This window comes from Wickerhamiella sorbophila, assembly GCF_002251995.1.
Source record: "Wickerhamiella sorbophila strain DS02 chromosome Unknown contig1, whole genome shotgun sequence".
NCBI lineage: Eukaryota > Fungi > Ascomycota > Dipodascomycetes > Dipodascales > Trichomonascaceae > Wickerhamiella > Wickerhamiella sorbophila.
Genome location: NW_020193984.1, coordinates 2,838,135 through 2,862,500, shown reverse-complemented (window position 1 = coordinate 2,862,500; position 24,366 = coordinate 2,838,135). Strand labels below are relative to the sequence as shown.

Below are 24,366 nucleotides of genomic sequence, written 5' to 3'. Positions count from 1 at the left end.
CGGACAAGGTTATGTACTCGCTGGCTGCGTCAGTGTAGCGCGCGTGCGGCCCAGAACGTCTAAGGGCATCACAGACCTGTTATTGCCTCGAACTTCCATCGAATTGTCTCCGATAGTCCCTCTAAGAAGCTGATACTCAACAAATTGTTGACCCAGCTATTTAGTAGGTCAAGGTCTCGTTCGTTATCGCAATTAAGCAGACAAATCACTCCACCAACTAAGAACGGCCATGCACCACCACCCACAAAATCAAGAAAGAGCTCTCAATCTGTCAATCCTTATTGTGTCTGGACCTGGTGAGTTTCCCCGTGTTGAGTCAAATTAAGCCGCAGGCTCCACTCCTGGTGGTGCCCTTCCGTCAATTCCTTTAAGTTTCAGCCTTGCGACCATACTCCCCCCAGAACCTAAAAACTTTGATTTCTCACGAGGTGCCGAACGAGCTAAAATAACTACCCGTCCGATCCCTAGTCGGCATAGTTTACGGTTAAGACTACGACGGTATCTAATCGTCTTCGATCCCCTAACTTTCGTTCTTGATTAATGAAAACATCCTTGGCAAATGCTTTCGCAATAGTTAGTCTTCAATAAATCCAAGAATTTCACCTCTGACTATTGAATACTGATGCCCCCGACTGTCCCTATTAATCATTACGACGGTCCTAGAAACCAACAAAATAGAACCATACGTCCTATTCTATTATTCCATGCTAATATATTCGAGCGAAACGCCTGCTTTGAACACTCTAATTTTCTCACAGTAAATGGCCTGACCTTTCTGCCACGCGGTTAAACGCAACAGACGTCCAGGCAAAAAGAATCAAAAGTTCCAGTACGCACCGTGAGGTGGACCAGACTCCCAATCCCAAGTTTCAACTACGAGCTTTTTAACTGCAACAACTTTAATATACGCTATTGGAGCTGGAATTACCGCGGCTGCTGGCACCAGACTTGCCCTCCAATTGTTCCTCGATAAGTGGTTTAAATTGTTCTCATTCCAATTACAAGACCAAAGGCCCTGTATCGTTATTTATTGTCACTACCTCCCCGTGTCAGGATTGGGTAATTTGCGCGCCTGCTGCCTTCCTTGGATGTGGTAGCCGTTTCTCAGGCTCCCTCTCCGGAATCGAACCCTAATTCCCCGTTACCCGTTGATACCATGGTAGGCCTCTATCCTACCATCGACAGTTGATAGGGCAGAAATTTGAATGAACCAGCGCCAGCACAAAGGCAATGCGCTTCGAGAAGTTATCATGAATCACCAAAAAGTCCGAAGACATTGGTTTTTTATCTAATAAATACATCCCAGACGGGATTTTACGCATGTATTAGCTCTAGAATTACCACGGTTATCCATGTAGTAATGCACTATCAAATAAACGATAACTGATTTAATGAGCCATTCGCAGTTTCACTGTATAGATTGCTTATACTTAGACATGCATGGCTTAATCTTTGAGACAAGCATATGACTACTGGCAGGATCAACCAGATAACTATCTTCAACAGTCAAGAGACTGCCTAGTTTCCGAAGAAACATAGTTTTTCAAAGTTCGTGTTTCCACCCAGTCTCTGCATTGTCAGTTGTTACACTGTCAACACATCAACTGCATCCAATTGCCTTTTTGAGTTCTTCAGTTATAGTCCGCTAAGCAAAGCTTAGCATCAATAACTTGAGAGGAGGTTTCTGTCTACAAATCACGACTAAAGTCGGCTATCTGTAGCAGCATGCCCCCGAGTGTTTTCCTGTAAATTCTTGCCATCGGCTAGTAATCCACAGAACCCATCAGCGCTTTACATAGCGCAGTGCTTGTAAAGACCGTTTAGGTAAACACCTTTGTAAGGTTGTGCTTGAGATTTCGTCGTCAAACGAATCAACTCTTTTCACAACCAAACTCGGCTGCGTCTGAAAAGAAACCAGACTAACCGTTTCCGATTTCATCTTTTGCTTTCTCAAGCTTTTATTTTCTTTTCATGAAGGTCATTTTGGCTTTATTGAACTCAAACTCATAGAATCCTTAGCTTATGACTGAATATTTATAATTCAGTAGTTTTTTGAGACGAGCAGAAGTAATGTTGCATAATCAGCACATTGGTTAAAAAAGCCTTATCCATTTTTTTCGCAAGCTAGACTAATATAGGCTATTTAGTCTGTCAACCACATCAGTGAGAATGAATATTAACGCGTATGTTAAGCCTAATAGGTCTGATTAGCTTAGATACCTAGACACTGTGGTTTTAACTTTTTGCAAAATCAATAATTTGGCTGATAAAAAAGTGGAGTAAACTGAGCTGGTTACATCCTTGTTGCCGCGCTTTAGTAAATACTCTGCGTTATCTTATAATATTCTTGGTTATCTATGTGAAATGTTGCCATTGTAAGCCCTTAACCGGCCGAGGGTGCGAGTCGGCACCTTGATCTCAAATAAGCTCTACGTGGATATAAGTGTACTGTTATTATACCTTTCGAGTTGATTGTGCTTTCTCTTTGGGTTAGTTTCATGTCGTTGTGGTTTGTTGAGGTATTGTTCGCTTTCTACCCATTCCAGGCTACGGTGGTTAATCAAAAGTCCCAAGCTAAATGTGAGAATTCTCCTGATTATACATGTACTGCTATCAAAGACAAATAGTTAATCAAAAACCATATTTATATGACCGTAACAAAGGGAAACACTCAAACAACAGCAAAGCGTAAAAAACCAAAAGCCCGGTATGACATCGACCACAACGGAGGCGTGATTGAGCCATATCGGACAGACGAGCTTAATGCTTGAAACGAAGAGTCAAGTAAGTCAAGAATCTGTAACCGAAAATAAGAGCAATTAGGACACCTGCCCAAAGCCCACGCTGGCTGTGGTTGTAACCTAAAGCTTCTAGCACGGCGGTACCACGAATCTGACACTTAGAAGCAAGATCACTGACATACATACAGTTGCATCCCGAGCCACACTTGAAAATGCGATCAGCGCTGAACTCATTGAACATCATGCCTTGGAAAGTATACCGCTGGTAATTAATCCAATACAAGGTGTAATACCAGAACACGTTCAAAATGTTGGAGCTCACAAGGAAGCCGCCGACTGACATCCATAGACCGTTTGCAAATGCAGTCAATGCTAAAGCAACAACAAAAATAGGTGCCAAAGTTGCCACGAAGATGGTTAGACTTTCCGCTGCCAATAGGTCAAGGAAGAGCCACATCACATAGTACCAGAAACCTGAAGCAGAATGTCTGAAATTACACATAAAGTAAGTCACCACACTGAAAAGACAGACAATGACAAAAATGAATGGCAAGCCTACCAAGAAATTTGCCACAACGAATGCGCCGGGTCCATACTGGCCGTTCATAAACTCCTTTTTGTAAGACTGAAGGTCTTCAAGATAAGCAGGGATGTACGCAACAGTCATGAATGATAAGAATGCACCAGAAAAGAAGATAGCATTGATAAAAGGCTGAATATCGCGTTGCTCATCTCCGAGACGCAACCAAACTGTTCCCATGAGAATGGCGAGGCCTAAATACATGACGATGCGAACGTAATAGGCGAGGATATCTCTACGAGCCTTGATGAAAAGTCGTCTTGCTAAAATGAAAGTCTGCCGGGACTGCAGTACTGCACAGTTTATTAGCGTACGGCAGCGGCTAAAAGAGACGGTAGACTCCACATAAGAAACTTCAACATTATGGGTCTTTTTCTCCCACTCAGAAGCCAGGTATTCAACCAAAGTATGCTCATCGCAATCAGAGTTGCGTGCCTCAGCAGAAAAATCGGTGTTTGTTAGTTCTAGAACGTACTCAGCAGGGTTGTAACGCGGTGGAATGGGGTGGCCAACAGTTTCGAAGTGATCCAACAGCTTCTCCAACGGCCCATTGTAAATAGTATTTCCCTTTGAAAGAAAGAGTACTTTGTCAAAGAGCTGGAAAGTCGCAGTGGATGGCTGATGGATAGACATAATCACCGCCATATTCATGGCCTTAGCAGCATCCTTCACAGCCTTTACTACATGATACGCAGCAGTTGAATCAAGTCCAGAGGTGGGTTCATCCAAGAAAAGCACAGAGGGAGAACCTACAATCTGCGCAGCGACGGAAAGGCGGCGTTTCTGTCCACCGGAGATACCTTTCTGAATGGGGGTACCAACTCGAACGCCACGCTGTTCGTGAAGACCCAAGTAGCTCAAAACATCGTAAACTCTTTCAGATCGGCTTTTTTCTGGAACTTCAATTTGTTCACCCTTTGCACGCCTCGCGTTTAGACTCGCATCGTTGAACTGGCAAGCAAAATCCACGGTTTCTTCAACCGTGAGCGATCCGATCAGCGAGTCTTCTTGCTCAACATAGCTTGAAAACTGACGCACATTAGATGGATTCACGATGAAAGACTCTGTGCTCACTGTTCCAGTTTTCGTGGCGTGTGGCGGAACGCCTCGCTGGGCCAAAACGTTCAGAAGAGTGGTTTTGCCACTGCCCGACGGTCCCATCAAAGCTAGCACTTCTCCGGCATGCACCGAGCCGGAGCATGAGTTAATCAAGCAAACACCCTTCGAAGGGATAGTGACGTTAATATCAGTCCAATCCAACTGAGACACAGTGATCATAGGGCGGGGTGGTTGATGCTTGGCACGAGGTGGCGTAGCCACTAAAATAGTGTGGCTTACACACAGAATGAAGGCTAGAACTCGAGCGTGCATATCAAGAAAAAGCAATATAAAACACCATAAAAAGCTCCACGTGTACATCGAATTAGAACCACTGATAAGAAAAAGTGATTGAAGTGTACTGAGAGTTTTCTTTTTAGTTTTCAAAGGTCGGAACGAGTGGTTCAAAAACAAAAGGAAGTATGTAAGGGTAAGGGCGACAGGGTAGGGTTTTCCAGTTGAGGATTGGCTATCTATTGATAATCAATACGGCTTTGCCAAAAAAAAGAGCACACACTAATACCCGGGGGACTCATGCGAATGCCAAGTTCAACCAGAACCAACTCCAAAGGATAGGTCCAATCATAATAAGACGGGGTTAAAGCCACTGATCAGAATAGTTACAGCACGAACCTGATTCCAATTGTATGTATCGAGTCGACCCCTCATGCCTCAACCACTTTCGTGATATTAACAGGAATTGTCACACCCTATTGTCCTTCGGCAAGGCTCTACGAGACCCTTTTTGCTGCTGCGAGTACACTTCCCCGTTGGGATCTGTATAAGTAAGCGCATGTCTGGAGCATCCTCTCCACCTTATCATGAGTGATACCGCTGGGAAGACTATCAAATGCAAAGCAGCTGTTGCTTGGGCCGCAGGAAAGCCTCTTGAAATCGAGGAAATTGAAGTCGCACCTCCTAAGGCCCATGAGGTTCGAATCAAGGTACTTTACACCGGAGTTTGCCATACTGATGCCTATACTCTCTCCGGCACTGATCCCGAAGGAGCTTTCCCTGTTGTTCTAGGACATGAGGGTGGCGGAATTGTCGAGAGTGTTGGTGAAGGCGTCACCAATGTAAAAGTTGGTGATCATGTTGTTCCGCTTTATACCGCTGAGTGCCGAAAGTGTAAGATGTGTCTCAGCAATAAGACGAACCTCTGCAGTTCCGTCCGTGAGACCCAGGGCAGAGGGGTCATGCCTGATGGAACTTCTCGTTTCAGCAAAGATGGCAAGGAACTATTGCATTACATGGGTTGCTCTACTTTCTCGCAGTACACAGTGGTTGCTGATGTTAGCGTAGTCGCTGTTGACGAAAAGGCACCTCTTGATTCAGTATGTCTGCTCGGGTGTGGCGTAACCACTGGATATGGTGCTGCTACGATTACAGCTAACATCCAGGAAGGCGACACTGTCGCCGTCTTTGGCGCTGGCTGTGTTGGTTTGTCTATTGTGCAGGGCGCCAAAGCCCGTAAAGCTTCTCGTATCATTGTCATTGACGTCGACTCCGGGAAAGAGAACTGGGCTCATGAGTTTGGTGCCACAGAGTTTATCAATTCGAAGGACATTACTGACAAGACCATCCAGCAACACCTCGTTGATATTACTGACGGGGGCCTGGATTTCACATTCGACTGCACTGGCAATACCGATGTTATGAGGTCCGCCCTGGAGGCATGCCACAAAGGATGGGGCCAGTCTGTAATCATCGGTGTGGCTGCTGCGGGCAAGGAGATCTCCACCCGACCTTTCCAGCTTGTTACGGGCCGTGTTTGGCGTGGATCGGCTTTCGGCGGTGTCAAGGGCCGCACTCAGATCCCTGAGTTCGTGGAAAACTACATGAACGGCGAACTGAAGGTCGACGAGTACATCACACACCGTCATGACTTGAAAAACATTAACCAGGCTTTCGACGATATGCATAGTGGTAAATGTCTCCGTGCTGTGATTAACATGTTTAGCTGATTTAAATATAACCTGTTTTTAGCTCAAGTGTTAGCATCAGTATCAAGCTCGCCAGTATTGCGCAAGTGAATGCAAACGATCAATAACCATAGGAAGGAAAGCGTTTACCGAGTCATCAATCAGATTCTTGAACCTGAGAATGGCTTCTTGTTCAGTCAAATTTAGACAGAAACGCTCCTCAACCTTATGCACGGCTTGCCCACGCTCAGTCATGATATTCGGAATCGATGACTCTGTCATTAGACTGAACAACGCAAGGATAAGGTTCGACGACCTTCGCAGTGTTGTAAAGGCGGTAAAACAATAACTGCAGAACTTGACGTAGTTATCAGATGTAATACCACCCATACCATCAATTAGATGAATAGGGAGTTTGATCATGGGCGGAAAAGGTTTGGGATCCTGACCCAGGATGTAGCCAAAATCAATATGCAGGAAATGGCCATCGAACGTAAGAAGTAAGTTCTCTAGATGGCGATCTCCAACACCAAGTAAGTAAGTGATAACAGCGTATCCCGCACAAGACCGTACAAACGTGTCCATGACCTCCACCTTGACACCGTAAGGTGCGTTAGTGTCGGCATTATACTTGCGCAAGAACGGAAGAATACCGTGATACTCTCCAATAACATGTGCGACCGTTTCGTTTGGAACGAACTGCATTGCACCGTCACTCGGTGAAGTGGCTAGCACGCTATAAGGAGTCAACTTAAGATCTAAGTTCTCGTTGCGTAGGAGTTGATCCATAAGCTGGATGATCTGGATAACAAGTTGATCTTGCCGTAGGTCGTCACCGCTCTTGAAAATGATCGGATAGGTTCCACCACCTTGTGTCTTGAGTACGATTTTGAGGGGCTGCATACTCGATTTGAACACTGTACATTCTTCGGCGACGCACCCCACAATTACAACTGTTGGATCGATGGGTAAAATAGTAGGTAAGAAGGAGGCCAGCTCATTCCTTGGGTCAGAAACATAGTCGCGCAATTGCTCGATTCGCCTCGGCCGACTCTCTTTACTCTGCTTGACCATTTTTGCCAGGTCAAGAAGCTTGTTGATAAACTTCACCTGGAACTTTATCTGCATAATTTGTCCCTCTCCATCTGGGGCACCAGGCAGAGCAGTCAAATAATGGCGGAGAATGGGCTGGTAAATCTGAGCTCCATAACGGCGTTCAGCTGATTGTACTGAGACGTACCAATAGAAAAAGTTACCAAGAATAGGGTTCAGAATTGCACGATTAATCAAGAATCGCGCCAGGTAAGATTTCGCTGGACTGACTGACCATGGCTCGAATTTCAAAGCTTCAACAAGCTGCAGCAGGTAAAGTTTAAGGTCGTGGTCACTTGCGTTACGCAACCGATCAACAGCATATGCACGGACTCGCGCGTTAGTGGTTCCAGGCCCCAAAAGACCAAGAGCATCCGCAACATCAATTCTTGCCCACAAGTGAAGAACTTCGACAGCTTCTTGAGCTTCGTGGGAGTCGTCCCAAGTCACGCTACGAACAAACTTGCTGAGGGCAGCTGGGTGACGGGTAAGATAGTGCCTGAACTTCCAGACAAGATTTTTCTCGTCGCTTGTAAGCTCTCGAACAGGCGAAAAGTTCATAATAGCAGCAAGCTCATCGCGGATTTGAGGATTAGGCCGCAAATCTTTATCATGGGCTGCCGAACGGACGAGGCGTCGATGCTTAGACTGAATTGGCGATTCTTTGGCAAATTCAGGATCATATACAACCATCACAGACTGTTGCGCCTCATCATCAAAAACGGTGACGGGAGTAGGCAATTGAAATGTTGGGGCTGGTTCTTGGTCGCGTTTGTAGTAGTGATCATTGAATACCATGTCGGCGTCGTATACTGGCAACTCGATGAATAAAAAGTGATCATCAGCACCACGGACAAGACTTTCTTGATTAATTTTCTCGATTCGACGAAAGGCTAGGTTGTCTAGCCAGTCAAGAGCTTTTATATGTCCTGTTTGATGGCGCTTCATCAAAAGCTCTAGGCGATTCATGGGGTTGGTCGAGCCAGTAGCAGGTGTTGAAGTATTCGGGAGACCATCTGCCTTTTGATCGAGCCAAATCTTGAGTTTTTGCCGTCCCTGCATAAGAGTGTTGTCTGTATTATCGAACAACGGCAAGGTAGTGCCACCGTACACTTGCATCTCTGCGCCGCCTGAGGGCCCCCAAATCGTCACACAAAGGCAAGCATCTAGTGGCAAGTCTTTGACGTCAATTGGTATATCTACCCATTCATTCCACTTCGGTATCAGCTCGGGAAGCTTTTGTGGCAGCCATATGTCCTGCGAAAGAGGCTTTGCACTAGAAAATACTTGGGCCTGGATGGTCATAGTGACAGGAGAGCGCGATCCCAGCACCGAAAGACCCAATGCAGGGTCCTCAATTACCGCAGACATCGGTAGACTTTCGCGTTGACGCTCTAGATACCCCAGCTTCACCCTCAATGGCCGATCCACATCTGTGGACCGGTGGAAGTTCATAGTTGGTAAGCGACAGAGATCGCAGCTCAGGAGGTTGCACATCTTAAGAGCCGGGTTGCCCAGCACTTGTAACTAAATATATGAACTAGACTAAACTACGATATTATAAAAACATAACCCCACGCTGCCAGGCTACATATGGGTTTGTTCGAACCCCAAATCATATTTGTCATGATTCGAAATTTGTCCCGTCGAGTTCCGGTGCTTCGACGGTTCTCGTCGAAGGCTGATGATGTTGTTTATGTGGATCCGAACGACCCCAAGGTTGATACCAAGCAGTTCTTTGAGTACCAAACCGGCCGCTGGCTTGAGAACGACAAGGCGGAGAGAGAGCAGCGCACGACCAAGTTTTCTCTCAATGGCCTTGTAGAGGTTCTCAAGCAAAAAGTTGATTACTTGGAAAAGACCCCTGAGCACAAAGATTTTGGAGTTCGTACTATTGAGCCCTATTTTGAGGGTAAGCACAACAAGCTCTACAAGCTCGTTCTCAATGATATGCGCACCTACATCTTACGCATCCCTTATGCAGTTGGCCATGCCGAATACCGTGAGAAACGCCTTCTCTCTGAGGTGGCCACTATGGACTTTATGCGCAAGAAGCACGACATGCGTCTCCCCAATCCTGTTGCTTGGGAAGCCACGGCCGCTAATCCCGCAGAGACTGCCTTTATGGTAATGGACTATGTCAAGGGTGAAAAACTCATGAGCCAGTGGAAGCCATGGGTTGAAGAAATGCAGGAGAAGGCTGCAATCATCAAACCAGCTGCTGATTTTGTTGACAAACTTGTGGCCACCGAGTTCAGTAAATACGGTTCTTTGTATTTCACCGAGGACGTGGATTCAAAGTACCAGACCGATCTTCCTTATGTTGGCGAGACGGATAAGGAGCTTGTTGATCGCTGGAGAATCGGTCCTTCTGTCGAAAAACGATTCTGGAAGGGCCGTACTCCTGAGATCGGTGCCGAGTTCCGTGGCCCCTGGAACACCTATAGTGAGTATCTCCAGGACACTGCTCGGGTTCAGCGTGCTTATGTTGAGGATTGGATTGCGCAGAATCCTAGCAGCGAGCTTTTGCAGAACGCAAAGAAAGCAGTTGAGCGTTATGAGAAGCTCGTGCCCTCGCTATTTGTTGAAGGTGAGTTTGCCGCTGATCTTACCTCCCCTCGCTTGCACCATCCTGACGTGTCCCCATTAAACATGCTTGGACAGGACAATTTAAGTCGTGTCTGGCTTATTGACTTTGAGAACACTGCCATTCGCCCGTTCATGTTGCACGGATTGCCCTGGTTCGTTCGTAACCCCGGCGAGAAGATTTACAAGAAAGAAGAGGTGCCCAATTACGACCAGCTTCCCGAGCATGAGCGAGCAATTGTTGACCATTACATTCGTCTTACTCAGAACGAGTTTACTTTCGAGTATTTCTTCCACAAATTGCGTCCCACTCTTTTCCAGGCCCTCAACCCCAGTATTAAGCGTCGTGAAGAGGTTGTCAGTCGTGCCCTTGCCTGCGACATTGATACTGGATTCTACAATGATCTTGACTTTGCTATCTATAAGTTATGTGAAATGTGGTCATTCCTGAATATTGAGCCCTCTCGTGCTTTCCCCGTATCTTATACCGACGCGGAGCTCGAAACTATCAGTAACAATGTTACTGCTTGGAACAGCGAGCTCACTCGTAACCCGTCTCTCGAGAACAAAGGTTTCTTGTCTGCCCGTGAGTTTGACAAGCATCTTGGTGAGGGTAACCTCGTTCCCAAATGTGACGGTAGCTATGAGTTTACTTCTGAGTTTTTGGACAAGATGGGTAACTTTACCCCTTAGTGTATATACTTCTGTATACTTTCAAGTAACGCAAGCTTGCTCGATTTGATCAAGGGGAAATTGATCTGCTTCATCGATAACGGGGCGGCCTGTCATGACATTTGCCATAAGGAGCACAGGGTACCAAGACATGCGATTGGAGCGGCGCAGAGTTTCGTCAGTCTCATACTCCCAGAGATATTTGATGGGCGTGAGCTTGACTTTTGCTTCGACAACGCCAATGACGCAAGCGGAGGTGGACTTGTCTGACCTAGTCTCGCGAGACCACTGACAAGGCATTTCCTCAAGGAACTTGATGCATCTCACAGCGAGTCGGGAACCACGAATCTGATCAAGGGGAGAAGGAAGACCACCCTGTTGAATATGGCCAGGAACAGCTTCGCGAACATCGAACGCACCTTCAGATTCGTTGCTGTAAATTGAGACAATGTTCTGGGTGGTGAAACCCCGTGAAGCTTTCTCATTGAGAATGATTAACCGACCAGCACGCTGGCGGCCCTGATCTGCCCTGAAGCACTCCCTCAGATGGCGAATATCCATTGTGAGCTGCTCAAGCTGAATGCCTTTCTCGGGAACGTAACAGGCGTGGGCACCGGTAATAAGTGCAGTGTTAGCAGCAATGAAACCAGAGTTACCGCCCTGGACCTCAACAACGAAAGCGCGACGGCGAGTGGACGAAGCTGATTGCTTCACAATGTCACAGTATGTGGTCAGCGAGTTGAGGCATGTGTCGCAACCCAAACTCAAATCAGTGCCAGGAACATTGTTTGAAATGGTTGCCGGTAGACAGACCATGGGGATGCGGAATGCTGGGAAAATGTTACGAGCATTTTCGAGCATCTGGAGTGACTTGTAAGCCTCGAAACCACCAATAATCATGAGACCGTCAATATCGTGCTTGGAAAGATGATACGCAATCATACCGAAATCAACATCAGGGAGACTACGATTGCAGCCGATCTCACAGCCACCAAGGGTAGCCATTCGGTCTGCTGACATCCAATCAAGTTCTTTGATGGATTCATGACGAGCCAACCCAGACCAAGAGTTGAGAATTGCCAGTGGCGTATGTCCGCGAACAAGACAATAACAAGCTGCAGTAGAGATGGCAGCGTTCATACCACCAGCAGGAGCGCCAACTGCGATGATGCCAATTCTCATCGGCTTTGCGGCCTTGAGGTGATCCTTATTCGTAATATCAGCCGAAGAAATGCTCAGATAGTTTTCAAGCACCTCGTTGAAATCGCTATCGCGCAAGGAGCGAGCCAACTGGAAGTCCTTCTTGGAAATAGCCTCAGCAACGCGTTTGGTGGCAGCCACAGACTCCTGCAAAGGCACACGAATGATCTTGTTGAGTCTGATTCCAATAATCTCGGAAGGAGTTTCAGGTGTGGACTCGAGGACACATCGCACAGCTTCTGCACCCTGAAGAGTAGCCAGTAAACGATCGAAAGCAACTGGTGATCCACCACGCTGAACATGGCCAAGGGTTGTCACGCGGGTATCAAGGCCAATCTCAACAAGAGCATCTTTGACCATTTCGGGAGAAATGCGATTCAACTCGCTATCAATTGCACCCTCTGCGACCACGACCAAGGTTGAGCGACGGCCACCCTTTCTATGACGTTCAATTACAGACTGCATCTTTCCAACCCACTCGTTCGCGGTCGGAGGCATCTCAGGTAAAAAGACGTAGTCTGCACGACAAGCGATTGAGGCCATCAAAGCCAACCATCCGCAATGGCGACCCATGACCTCCACGACAAAGGCACGAGAATGCGACTCGGCAGTGGCAGACACCCAACTAATGTTTGTACAAATACGAGACAAAGAGGAGTAGGCACCGATTGTATGATCGGTCATAGCCATATCGTTATCAATAGAACCAACCATACCGGAGATGTTCAGATGCTGATGAGCCTTGTACTGTTTCTCGTCGATTCTTTTGGTGTCCAGAAGTTCTTTGATGAGACCAGGCCACTCATCACGGAAGGTGTCTGCACCAGTGAGCGAGCCATCACCACCGATAACGATGAGAGCATCGATGCCCCTCTCAATCATATTATAACAAGCCTGCAAACGACCAGCACGTTCACGGAACTCCATGCAGCGAGCCGTTCCAATCAAGGTACCGCCGATTGACAAGTATCCTCGAACGTCATCCCAACTCATCTTGTGAATCATGTCGCCACCCTTGATCAGGCCCGAATAGCCCTCGTTGATAGCATAGACATCGCAATTTTGGTTAATACCGGAGCGGACGACTGAGCGAACAGCAGCATTCATACCCGGGGCATCTCCACCAGAGGTGAGAACACCGATTCTCTTCCTTGGGCCCTGGGCTTCCGAACCGCCAGTGCTCGCTCTCGCGTACTCACGAAGATCCTCGCGAGAAGGAACGGTAGTAAGATAGCCAGGGGTGGTAGCACCGGAGGCACCTTTGCGAGTATTTGAGATCATTTTCTGAACTGTAAAGGCGACGAGGTTGCCCAGAGGGTCAACAACATACATCTCCTTGCAATCTTCAGTTGGGGGGATACGTTGAGTTAGCATATCCTTGAAAAGCTCCACATCGATTTCGTCGACGACAATGATCTGGCAAGACTCGACAGCACGCCAGTCCATGGTATCGCGGGCTGATCGCATATGCTTGACTTGTTTTCGCGACACATCACCAGGCACACCTGTCGAGGCGTAGCGCAGGCGAATGGAAGCGTCATTGTTTTGTCCAACTCCGAACAGCACCAGAGTGGTCTCACGCAATGATCCATTGGCATGTGCAGAAAGCGACAGCTGAACCTCTTGAGTATTCCATTCAGCATTGATAATAAAACCAAGCTGCTGGTAAAACTCAATCGCTTCATCATACAATAGCTCGTCCGCTGTAACAAGTGAGATAGCACTCGGTCCAGTGGCAAGCATTTTTTAAACAGTAACCGAGATTTGATTTGGGGACCTGTCGGATAAATAAAGCAAGCTCAAGCCCGCCTTGATAATCTGATGCCGGCATCAGGGTTAGGTTGCCCAACCGGCCGAGTTGCTCTAGCAGAGAAAAACCGGCGCAAAACGCTCAATTATGCTCCCGAAATCAACTGACCACGCAGGTGATTATGCAAAGATACTGACTATTTGGCGCACACGTCCTCGGTCCTAGCAGCACCCACTGGAGCCGGTGAACATGCAACTCAACAATTCTGCGGCCTGAGACATCTCCAAAACCTGGATCTCAACCTAGCTAAAATACGTCTTTAAAACTACAACACACCACCGCTGATGCTTCCTGTTATGTTTTAACAATTCAGACATATCTGTTTATATAGGTTTCGTGCAACGTCTGCTGACATCATGTCGGCACCACCTCCTCCACCCCCGCCGCCAGCCTTCGGTGGTGGTGGCAGTGCGGCTGCGAGCGCGCCTCCACCGTCTGCTGGCCGCAATGCGCTTCTTGACGAGATCCAGAAGGGCAAGAAACTAAAAAAAACTGTGACGGACGACCGCAGTGCGCCCCAAGTCGGTGGACGAATTGTTGATGGCTCCGCGGCCCCTAAACGACAAGGTGCACCGCCAGTCCCTAGTGCTGCACCGGCCCCGCCCACGCCGAGTCACCCACCTGCAGAATCAAACCCGTTGCTGAACGAATTGTTGGGAGCACACAAGCTGCGATCAGTAGGGGCTCGCCATGACGGAGCTGCTGGTTCAGTTCCGAAACCGCAAGCGAGTGCACCCCCAATTCCCGGTGTGTCTACAGGTGCTCCACCGCGGGCACCTGGGTTTACTGCGGCACGCCCATCTGCTGCACCTCCCGTACCCGGTTCGGCACCCCCAGTGCCAGGATTCGCACCGTCCGCTGGCTCTGCGCCCCCGGTGCCCGGATCAGCGCCGCCACTATCAGGTTCGGCACCTCCAGCACCTCCCGTACCTGGAACGGCACCTCCTGTGCCAGGATCAGCACCCTCTGTGCCAGGATCAGCACCCTCTGTGCCAGGATCAGCACCCTCTGTGCCAGGATCAGTACCCTCTGTGCCAGGATCAGCACCCCCTGTGCCCGGATCAGCGCCTCCCGTACCGGGCTTCGCACCACCTGCAAATAGTGCGCCTCCTACGCCAGGATCGAGACCCTCCTCAAACCGTCCTTCGGCATCGCCAGTTCCTGAATATGGGAAGAAGCCACCACCCAAGCCAAAGCATAAACCGGACCTTGCTGCTTTGGCAAAGAAAAAACCGCCCGTTCGAACTCATCTAACTGCTAGTGCAAGTAACAGTCGAGCAAGTTCTGCGGGTGCCTCCCCTGCTCCGCCAGTTCCAGGATCTGCACCTCCTGCTCCTAACGCGGCGCCAAGGGTGCCCACATCAAGCTCGCAGCCTTCTAACACACACCCGCCGATTCCTGGAGCAGCGCCGAAAGTTTCTGGCGCACCGCACTCAGTACCTCCAGTGCCAGGTGCGGTGCCATCAGCACCCCCACTTCCAGGGGCCGCGCCCAGCGCTCCACGGTCGGCCTCACTGGCACCTGCTATTCCGGGGTCAGCACCTCCAGTTCCAGGAACAGCACCTCCAGTTCAGGGAACAGCACCTCCAGTCCCAGGATCAGCACCTCCAGTCCCAGGGTCAGCACCTCCAGTCCCAGGATCAGCACCTTCTATTCCAGGGTCGACGCCGGTGCCTGGAGGGTTGAGAGGTCCACCCATTCTTCCATCAGCAGCCCCAGCGCCCCCAACCACAGCGCCGTCAGCACCATCTTCATCTGCCCTGAGAGGACCTCCAATAAGGACCCCTGCGGCACCGCCTGCACCGCCGGCACCTGCACCAACTGCTGCACCAAAACAAATACCAGCGGCAGCGCCGGCAGCGCCGCCGGCGCCGCCCGCACCTCCGTCAGCACCGTCGGGAAGTGCTCTTTCAGGACCCCCTATTCGAAGAGCGCCGCCCCCTGCGCCGGAAGCAGCAGCAGCAGCCACTGCAGCTACTCGATCCACTTCGTATACAATTAACGGATCCAACGCTGTCAGTGGAAAAATCGTAATCGACGACAGCCGATTCAAATTCAAAGAACGCAACGACCTGCCCGCCCCACGGCATACTGCACCGGATCATTTCAGATCTACCATTCGCAAGTACCCTTCAGGCAGAGGATCAACTGTTCCTTTAAATCTACAACTTTATAGTTAGATAATATATACATTTTTTCACTCGCGCGAGGCCTTTTTGAAGTCCTCCCACCCGTCCTTCCATCTGGCCATCCAGTATTTACAATCGAATGTGGGTTTACCAAGCTTGTCGTTGACCGCATTATGTGCATCACAGAACCAAAAGCTCAGGGCGTTGCGGTTCTCTACTTTGGGTGCGTTCGTTTTGATCCATTCCCGGAAATCCTCGGCACAGGGTTCGCATGGATAAAACTTGGCAAAAGACGAAATAAATGACTTCATCTCTTGCTTGGTTTCCTCGCTGGGATTCTGTGGATAATTAGCTGCCATCGTATGTAGGAAATTCCACGTATGGTTGCCGAGCTGCCATGAATCAATTGGCTCCTGCTTGAACTCATCGGGCATCGACACTGTGGCGGCCGCTGCACTTGCAGCAACCGCAGGTTTGGCAGGTACCTTAGAGCCGACGAACATGCCTGCCATTTGGAAGTCCTTTAAGCTGTTGCACGTCTTGCACGGCTTCCCATTCTCATCCAAAATAATTTTTCGGCCATTCACTATCGTGGTGGTGTAGGGCATCACGGATGACAGATAGGCTTAGTCTAACTCTGGCACTATATTAAAGGGCAGTTTGGGGGCGGCAGCGGTAGCATTGAAAAAGTCGTCGGTACGCAAATTACGCATTTTATGATCGGCTACACGCTGGCCGCCTTTGAAGTTCATACGAATGGTTTCGCGGGCCGCCTTCATCACGGCGTCTCTGCAGACCTCGTTGATGTCAGACCCAGACATGCCGATGGACTGGTCACCTAAAAAGTCCCAATCAAAGCTGGGCTCTAAAGAAACGTCTTTGAGAACCAGGCGGAAAATCTTCAGCCGTTCAGGTGTTTTAGGCAGTGGGACGGCGAACTTTTTGGGCATTCTGCGGAGAATGGCCTTGTCGATATCATTCGGCCGGTTGGTAGCGCCGAGAACCATGACTCGACCGCCGGTGGTTAAACCATCCCACAGAGTCATAAACTCTGCCTTGAGCATAGCTGTGATCTCGTGATCAGAAGAGGCTCGCTCGCGCAAAAAGGAGTCAATTTCATCAATAAATACAATGCAAGGCTCGAGCTTTTGAGCGAGGGAAAAAATCGCTGCAACAAGCTTATTAGACTCGCCCAGCCACTTGTCTAGAATAGCAGACATCTTGATGTTCAGGAAATTAGCCCCGCTCTCTTTAGCAAGTGCCTTGGCCAGCATGGTCTTACCACAACCGGGGGGGCCGTATAAAAGGACACCTTTGGGGGCGGACAATAGCGAACTATAGGCACTGAATACCTCGGGTTCCATCAGGGGATACAGCACTGCTTCTCTTAGCTCCTCGATAATATCGTCAAGACCACCGACAGCAGAAAATCCCGTGGCAATCTCGTCAGGGCTCACTACGTTTGCCAGCAAAATAGACTCGTATTCGTCAAGGTTCGATAGCGCATCTGGGTTGGTTAGTCGAAGGCGGCGTTTGCTTTCCAGCGCCTTTTTCTGGGTGGTTTTGCTAGCACTGGGTCCCTGCTGGCCAACATTGCCTATCAGATATGACAAAATGTAGTATATCGACGTACTCGTACCAATAAAAAGCGCCACATCCAATAGAATTCGAGGGTCGAACTTCTTCGACATTTTTGTCAAACTGGAGATGGTGACTAAGGGGCCCTGAGGGTCATGAACCAACTTGACGAAGCGGTGCGATTAATAGCCCAGGCGAAAAAAGAGCTGTGCGAGGCGGACCCTGAGCATTTGCGAAAACGAATAAGGCAATTGGAGTCTGAAAACCACGCACTACGCCAGACGGTGAAAATTCTCAGCGACAAACGCAGTCAGGATCGCGAACGAGTGCGGCAATGGGAAACCGCGTTTTCGCAGTCAGAGTCGGCGAAAAAACACCAAAAAACAACACAACTACCAAGCGATTCGCTAACTCAGTTGGCAAGCGAGCCTCAAGCTGAGCAAGATGACCCAAAACTACCAGACTTGCCCCCGTCGTCCCAACCAATTGTGACGGCTAGTTTACCGTTGAATTCAGACGATGTACTCTCCGATGAGCCGCTGGACGACTCAATCCTTGAATCGTCGCCAACAGAGGACGATCCATTGAAGCACATCATTGCTCGCGAGTGGCACCCTTCGGACTTTGTCGTCAACCCAAACTACGGCAAAGCATACACTGAAGTTGTCAGGGGCAACCAACGTCAATGTCTTCACGGAAATGATTGTGAGGATTGTGCAAAGTTTTATGCATTGTTAGGGAACGGAGGAAACGCGCTAATCCAGATGGCGTCTCGCCATCGTGAAGACTGGCGACGACAAGAGACTCCGCCGGGATTTTGGCGCAGTGAATTTGTTGATACACAACACCAGGCCCAAGAAAAGTCTGACCTGGCAACAAAAAGAGCCGTTGAGGCGAACCGTCGACTAGAAGAAGCTCTAGTTAATGGTCAATATTTATTCCGTGACCGGGCGTTGCGCGAAATGGTCAACGGGTTACGAAAAAAAAAGATATGTTAGCATCAATAAATATAAGAAAGCAGACTCATTTAGAAAATGCCGACCGCTCAACCAGACTCTTCAAATAATTGTATTCTCCAGGGTAGATCCGGCTGATTTCGTCAACACTAGGCTCTTTGGGCCATAAAACAGTGGCCATGACTCGGAGGATCTGATCCGCGGAAAACACCAGGGTGCTGCGCTTTCCAATACGCCAATGTACCAAGTCGCGGCGGGCTATGTCCTCATCACCGACTGCTGGCTCGTCGATGGTGATAGCATCGTCCTTTTCAAAGTACCGCCATCGCAGCATGTTCTGGGCCATTGCGTCGGTCAATTCTATTCCCCGGCTCCTCAGACTTTGCTTAATCTCTCGCAACTGCGTAGAGCCTTGGTCTAGCAAAAGCAGAACATTCACAAACACGAGTATTGCATTGAAAGTAGTGTTTTCTGCCGTGGCCGCTTTACTCACTAGACTGCGATAGGGCTCGTCTAGAGTGGACACCAGACACATTTCATTAGGTCCTATCTCCTTTATTGTCATTGCATACTTTAATTCGAGGATTTTCTTAGCGTTTTTGAGATTTGCTGCATACTCGCTCCCCACGGCCTCACGAAGCTGCAGTTTGTTAATTGGTTTGCCTGTAGCTTGACATGCCAGCAAGTATCGAATGACGCTGTAATGGTGGTCTGTAGAAACCTCAACTTCTTGTCGAGGTCGTTTCGATCTGTGGTCCATTCAAATGGGGCAGAGGCTTGGGGGGTGAGGTCGTGATGTTTACAAATCACGAAAAATGGACAAGAGCGTGATTGATCTGTGTACGTCGCCGGAGATTGTCGATCTTGTCGACGACCGAATGGTTGAATCGATATTTACACTTACAGACGACGATTTGAGTTTACCAGACCCGCTAATTGGGCCTCCAGACGGCAGCGAGTCTCCTGAAAATGGCCATCAGCAAGACGCCCCGCCAGATCCAGGCCACAAATCGCCATTTAGTTCACCATTAATGATTTGCGAAAAACGCGTTCTGCGTATGGCGATTACTCCCGAGAGGTCGGGGGACCACAACGAAGTCAGTATTGGGTCGCCGCCCTCACTGGTGCCCCAGAAGAAACGACCAAGGTTTGGGAAAACCTCGGTTACCGCAGCCACAAAGACCAAAAGCGTGAAAAAGCGTACAGACAGGGCCGATACAGCCAAAGATATGGTTGTGCATCTCTATGGCGAGGGTTCCCTACTAGAAGAGGCCCTGCAACGTCTGCAAGAGCTGCCAGTGCACACAGCCAAGCAGTTCGAAGCACTGGAGGAGGGAATTACGGTGGTCAAGCTTTCTCGAATTGTTGCTGATCGTTTTGACGAGGCGGAAGATATGTTTGTCCCTACCGAGTCTCATGAGGAACCAGAGGACACCAGCATTGTTGTGATAAACAACGACTCGTTTCTTGATGTTTTACTTGATGAAAGTCAACACGAGCCCTACTTCAATCACTTGGCCACTTTAGCCAATACCCCCAAAGTTATTTATATTGTCCATGGCCTACAGGCTATATTACGGCGTCACCAAAACAAACATAACCGGATGGTGCAACGGCGAGCTCGCGCATACATGGAGGGCAGTCAATTAGCGGACCTTTCACCGGTGACTAAATTAAAGATGGACGCTACAGCAGTTTCCGCGGGCCAGGTCCGGTTGCAGGTCAATTCAGGAGTTCAAGTTCTGTATCCGTCAAGCACTAGCCGAGCAGCTGACTGGATTGTAGACCTGGTGCAGGACCTGAGCCTAGCGCGGTACAAGTCCCGGTATAGTGACCACCCGTCGGTAAAATCAGGCAGCACTGTTCAGGAGTGCACTGTTGAGGCTCTGGTCCGATTAACGCGCGTCACTCCTGCTATCGCGTATAGAATCCAAGCCGTTTATCCGAACATGGCTACTCTACTTCAAGTGCTATATGCCGAAGGCCCTTCTTGCTTGGTGAATGCAGGGGTTGCTGGAGCAGCACTGGCAGATTCCATCAGCCGTGCATTGAGCGCCGCATCGGGTGTCCAACCGTTAGTTTAATTAATTCGCTATCATGATATGCTCATAATAGGACAAGCACAAAGTGCAGATCGTTTATGCAATTCCTCGAGAAACCTTGCTAATCCCCATCACCCGAGCGTGCTAGTGCGTCGATCGCCCGAACGGGTATCGTGAAAGTCCAGCATTCCGGGGTGGCTGGTGAAAAATTCTCAGGTTACCTAGCCTGTCTGCATGAGATATCTGACAGTATTCCACCGCAGTTGAGGTAAACAGGGGGTATACTGACCGGAATTCGCTTATTTTTCAGATAATTGTTGGAAAATAAGATTCAAGGAGCCGGGAGTTTACTGCTGGATTTATCCAGTCTCAAAGAGCGCGTATGTGGGGGAAAGGGGTATGCAGAGGATGCAGATCCTGCACAGATGCGCATGCACGAGAACGACTCACATGTTCCCTTTCGGAGAGATCTTCAAGGGCCGACGGGACAGGATGGCACCCTTAGATTGAGCCACAGGTGTCGTACTATTTGAGTTAAACTGAAGCTGGAAGCAGAAGGTCCTCTGTTTTTAGTTTACACAAGGAAATATCAATAAACCCTCACACTCTCTTGCTAGACATAATGCGCGTGCTGTCCTAGCAGAATCTGGCCAAGACTTTCCCCCTCATCCTAGAAATGTGACTTGCAGGAGCCTGCATGGGTGGATGCTGCAAGTGCTCTATATAATCGACAGAACCGCCGAGCCCGTGCTTAGCTGCTGCTATTGTCGTTTTTGATACCCGAAACACCACACGTTCTTTACATCTATACCCCTAAGCCACGCAGTCTCTGATCACACTCTTTACATGACTATGTTGACTACTACGCTCCTTGCCTCCTTTTTCGCTTCTCTTCCTTTGGCAGCTGCTTTCTCGGACTCTGCCAACAACAACGTTGCCATCTACTGGGGCCAGAACTCTCTGGGCCAGGACGGCAGCCAGCAGAACTTGGCATACTACTGCAATGACGATGCCAGTGACGTTGTCTTGGTTAGCTTCCTGAACCAATTCTTCGCCGAGGGCGGCCTGCCCTCTATCAACCTCGGTCCCTCTTGTGGCGGTACCACCTTTGCTGGCACCAACCTGTTGAGCTGCCCCGATGTTGGTAAGGACATCGCGACCTGCCAGGGCAAAGGAAAGAAGATCCTGTTGTCTCTCGGTGGTGCCTCTGGTGCCTACGGCTTCACTTCTGCTGATCAGGCCAAGGACTTTGCTAACACACTCTGGAACCTCTTTGCTGGTGGTTCTAGCGATACCCGTCCTTTCGGTGATGTCAAGGTAGATGGTTTCGATCTCGACATCGAGGGAGGCTCCAACCAGTACTACAATGACTTTGTCGACCAGATGCGTCAGAACTACGCTTCCGACGCGTCCAAGAAGTACTACATCTCAGGTGCTCCCCAGTGCCCTATTCCTGACCAGATGCTGAACCCTGCCATGACCACTTCCGACTTTGACATGTACTTTGTCCAGTTCTACAACAACTACTGTGGTCTTCAGTCGTACGGCACTGACAACTTCAACTTTGCTGCCTGGGATAACTTCGCCAAGACTCAGTCCAGTAACCCCAATGCTAAGGTCTATCTTGGTGTTCCCGGTGGTCCTACTGCTGCTGGTTCTGGCTATGTTGATGCCGACCAGGTTATCAAGATTGCCAACGACCTGCAGTCCAAGTACTCCTCCTTTGGCGGTGTCTCTATTTGGGATGCTTCTCAGGCATGGGCCAACCACGACTTTGCCGACGTGGTCAAGGCTGGTCTTGAGTCTAGCCAGGCTGATCCCCAGCCCAGCTTGGCTCTCTCAACCACCGATCAGAATAAGAACGTGGTCCCTTCGACCTCCGCCCAGGCACCAGCTTCCTCTAGCGCCCCTGCTTCGGCTAACGGTCCTGCTTCCTCTAGCGCCCCTGCTTCGGCTAACGGTCCTGCTTCCTCTAGCGCCCCTGCTTCGGCTAACGGTCCTGCTGCGTCTAGCACCCCTGCTTCGGCTAACAGCCCTGCTGCGTCTAGCACCCCTGCTCCCGCAGACCCCACGGTGACTGTCCGTCCCACTGTTACACTCACCAAATTCTTCCCCCTCGCGTCTTGCGGCTGTGTTGCCAACAACTAGTTTGGCCTCCACTGCAATGTCCACATGTACTTTATAATAATCTGGTTGATACTAATGTAATTGAAACTAATGTATTGAAACTAACGGAGTGACCGCTAGGCGAAGAACGTCTATCAATTGATGGAAACCTTTTGATCCTTTTCAACGGCAGAGACGTGGGGCATAGCCTCAAGAGCAGAGACGTGCTCCTCAGGCAACGAGCCCGCGAATCCCCTGAACAGAGAGTATTGCTGGGACACTTTGCCACCCTTACTCTCGAATTGCTTGATTGTTTCTGTCAAGTCGCTGTCAGTGGCGGAGTCGGAGAGACGGACCTTGGGTTAGTGAATTGAACCTTCTACTCGCCTCAATTGGCCTCAGGGAGGCTAATTTGGCAGCAAACTTACAATGTAACTGGATGACGACATGGGCAGATTAGAAATCGAGTGGGTAGCTAACGCGGCTCGCTTTATAGATAGCTGCTCACTAAGCTTCTGGCTAGAGGGGGGGCTGGGGCAAAGAGTTTGGGCCGTTGAAGACCACAGTATCCGCATATGCGGGCCAATGGACGAGAAAATGGCTTGCACGCACACTCTGTTGCGAGCCCAAAAAAAGCCGTCCTCAGACGCCGCCACCCCCTCGCACTTCAGTCCATCGTGCCCACGCCGTGTCTGTGCCCCACACATTCTTAGGCGTGGAATAGGGTTTGCATGCAAAGCCGCACTGGGAACCGCTGATTACACAGGCCAGGAATTCTCAGGGTCTCCCGATTTTTTTCCTCTTTTTCCCTCGATCCACACACTATCCCGTCTACAATTACTCGACATGCCACCTGATCGCGTGGAGCTGACACCAGTATCCACCAAACTAAAAGACTCGAATGGCCAGACGGTTCCAGAGCTCGATGACTCGCCGTCCAGCCCAATGTGCTCCCCGGACAGTCCCGCCCTGTCTCAAACTGGCTGGACAAGTACGTCGTGGCCTGCTGCACAGCTGTTCGTTCCAAAGCAGGGCGCGAATGCTAGCATCGACGTCGGACTGCATTTAACCACAGAGGTTCTAGGCCGGGGCTCATTTAGCAAGGTTATAAAGGCTAGGGGTCTTCATGGGGTCTATGCTGTGAAGTTGCTCCGTAAAGGAATGCCAGGCGACCTTGAGGACGAAGCAAGAATACTACAAAAACTGAACGATCCCGGGAACCCGAATGTGATTCGGCTGCTCGGGCGCTGGAACGGCGGGCTTGTGTTCCCGATCTACGAGGGCACTCTAACGAGCGCCGTCGCAGAGTTTTCCGCGCAGTGGGCACAAAAACAGACCGATTTGAGCTTCACGTTCGAGGATCTCAATGGACCGCTATGTGGCCGCCAGCGATGGCACGACTGGGCAAAGCAACTCGCCTCCGGCCTCGCCTACGTCCACTCCAAGCACATGGTACACGGGGACCTGAAGCCCAACAACATTTGCTACAGCCCCGGCCGAGATAGACTTGTGCTGACCGACTTCTCCACGACCGTCGACGACGATGCAGCGTTTTCGCTCATTTACGCGTCGCCCAGCCTGCGGGCCGGCCAGACGCCGTCCCCAGATTCTGACATGTACGCACTGGGGGTGGTTTTGCTGTTCTGCGCCACCGGAACCGAGCCGTATGGCGAGGCAAAAAATACCCAACAGCGACTGCTGTGGATGGACAAGCTGGTGCCCCAGGACAGTTACAGCCCCGAGATGTGCCGCCACTTTGCCAACGAGCTGCCCATGCTCAACGAATTGCTGTCCCTCACACCCGTATCAGCGACCAAATTTGCAGCCGACGTCGCCAATTCCTGATACCCCACA

At 49.7% G+C, this 24,366-nt stretch overlaps 14 protein-coding genes across 14 annotated transcripts; 7 read left to right on the top strand and 7 right to left on the bottom strand.

Annotated features, from left to right (window-relative positions):
* Window positions 1-2,760: 2,760 nt before the first annotated feature.
* B9G98_01787 (ABC transporter G family member 12) lies at window positions 2,761-4,692 on the bottom strand (the record flags this gene model as incomplete). The annotated part of the gene is made up of 1 exon (XM_024808345.1): window positions 2,761-4,692. One exon carries the CDS (start codon window positions 4,690-4,692, stop codon window positions 2,761-2,763), a length of 1,932 nt encoding a protein of 643 aa, XP_024664113.1.
* A 548-nt stretch (window positions 4,693-5,240) lies between these two features.
* On the top strand, window positions 5,241-6,383 carry B9G98_01786 (S-(hydroxymethyl)glutathione dehydrogenase; the record flags this gene model as incomplete). The annotated part of the gene is made up of 1 exon (XM_024808344.1): window positions 5,241-6,383. One exon carries the CDS (start codon window positions 5,241-5,243, stop codon window positions 6,381-6,383), a length of 1,143 nt encoding a protein of 380 aa, XP_024664112.1.
* Window positions 6,384-6,425: 42 nt separating this feature from the next.
* B9G98_01785 (Phosphatidylinositol 3-kinase catalytic subunit type 3) lies at window positions 6,426-8,898 on the bottom strand (the record flags this gene model as incomplete). Its single annotated transcript, XM_024808343.1, has 1 exon — window positions 6,426-8,898. The coding sequence occupies exon 1, from the start codon at window positions 8,886-8,888 to the stop codon at window positions 6,426-6,428; it is 2,463 nt and encodes an 820-aa protein (XP_024664111.1). The 5' UTR covers window positions 8,889-8,898.
* A 128-nt stretch (window positions 8,899-9,026) lies between these two features.
* Window positions 9,027-10,712, top strand: B9G98_01784 (Altered inheritance of mitochondria protein 9, mitochondrial; the record flags this gene model as incomplete). Its single annotated transcript, XM_024808342.1, has 1 exon — window positions 9,027-10,712. One exon carries the CDS (start codon window positions 9,027-9,029, stop codon window positions 10,710-10,712), a length of 1,686 nt encoding a protein of 561 aa, XP_024664110.1.
* A 21-nt stretch (window positions 10,713-10,733) lies between these two features.
* Window positions 10,734-13,634, bottom strand: B9G98_01783 (ATP-dependent 6-phosphofructokinase; the record flags this gene model as incomplete). The annotated part of the gene is made up of 1 exon (XM_024808341.1): window positions 10,734-13,634. One exon carries the CDS (start codon window positions 13,632-13,634, stop codon window positions 10,734-10,736), a length of 2,901 nt encoding a protein of 966 aa, XP_024664109.1.
* Window positions 13,635-14,057: 423 nt separating this feature from the next.
* On the top strand, window positions 14,058-15,881 carry B9G98_01782 (hypothetical protein; the record flags this gene model as incomplete). The annotated part of the gene is made up of 1 exon (XM_024808340.1): window positions 14,058-15,881. One exon carries the CDS (start codon window positions 14,058-14,060, stop codon window positions 15,879-15,881), a length of 1,824 nt encoding a protein of 607 aa, XP_024664108.1.
* Window positions 15,882-15,898: 17 nt separating this feature from the next.
* Window positions 15,899-16,342, bottom strand: B9G98_01781 (Mitochondrial FAD-linked sulfhydryl oxidase ERV1; the record flags this gene model as incomplete). The annotated part of the gene is made up of 1 exon (XM_024808339.1): window positions 15,899-16,342. One exon carries the CDS (start codon window positions 16,340-16,342, stop codon window positions 15,899-15,901), a length of 444 nt encoding a protein of 147 aa, XP_024664107.1.
* Window positions 16,343-16,456: 114 nt separating this feature from the next.
* On the bottom strand, window positions 16,457-17,521 carry B9G98_01780 (Protein MSP1; the record flags this gene model as incomplete). The annotated part of the gene is made up of 1 exon (XM_024808338.1): window positions 16,457-17,521. The coding sequence occupies one exon, from the start codon at window positions 17,519-17,521 to the stop codon at window positions 16,457-16,459; it is 1,065 nt and encodes a 354-aa protein (XP_024664106.1).
* Window positions 17,522-17,563: 42 nt separating this feature from the next.
* B9G98_01779 (DNA endonuclease ctp1) lies at window positions 17,564-18,406 on the top strand (the record flags this gene model as incomplete). The annotated part of the gene is made up of 1 exon (XM_024808337.1): window positions 17,564-18,406. The coding sequence occupies one exon, from the start codon at window positions 17,564-17,566 to the stop codon at window positions 18,404-18,406; it is 843 nt and encodes a 280-aa protein (XP_024664105.1).
* A 25-nt stretch (window positions 18,407-18,431) lies between these two features.
* Window positions 18,432-19,124, bottom strand: B9G98_01778 (hypothetical protein; the record flags this gene model as incomplete). Its single annotated transcript, XM_024808336.1, has 1 exon — window positions 18,432-19,124. One exon carries the CDS (start codon window positions 19,122-19,124, stop codon window positions 18,432-18,434), a length of 693 nt encoding a protein of 230 aa, XP_024664104.1.
* A 55-nt stretch (window positions 19,125-19,179) lies between these two features.
* B9G98_01777 (Crossover junction endonuclease eme1) lies at window positions 19,180-20,448 on the top strand (the record flags this gene model as incomplete). Its single annotated transcript, XM_024808335.1, has 1 exon — window positions 19,180-20,448. One exon carries the CDS (start codon window positions 19,180-19,182, stop codon window positions 20,446-20,448), a length of 1,269 nt encoding a protein of 422 aa, XP_024664103.1.
* An 804-nt stretch (window positions 20,449-21,252) lies between these two features.
* On the top strand, window positions 21,253-22,554 carry B9G98_01776 (Chitinase 1; the record flags this gene model as incomplete). Its single annotated transcript, XM_024808334.1, has 1 exon — window positions 21,253-22,554. The coding sequence occupies one exon, from the start codon at window positions 21,253-21,255 to the stop codon at window positions 22,552-22,554; it is 1,302 nt and encodes a 433-aa protein (XP_024664102.1).
* Window positions 22,555-22,667: 113 nt separating this feature from the next.
* On the bottom strand, window positions 22,668-22,961 carry B9G98_01775 (hypothetical protein; the record flags this gene model as incomplete). The annotated part of the gene is made up of 2 exons (XM_024808333.1): window positions 22,668-22,868; window positions 22,941-22,961. The coding sequence occupies 2 exons, from the start codon at window positions 22,959-22,961 to the stop codon at window positions 22,668-22,670; spliced, it is 222 nt and encodes a 73-aa protein (XP_024664101.1).
* Window positions 22,962-23,358: 397 nt separating this feature from the next.
* Window positions 23,359-24,357, top strand: B9G98_01774 (Testis-specific serine/threonine-protein kinase 6; the record flags this gene model as incomplete). Its single annotated transcript, XM_024808332.1, has 1 exon — window positions 23,359-24,357. The coding sequence occupies one exon, from the start codon at window positions 23,359-23,361 to the stop codon at window positions 24,355-24,357; it is 999 nt and encodes a 332-aa protein (XP_024664100.1).
* Between the last annotated feature and the right edge of the window lie 9 nt (window positions 24,358-24,366).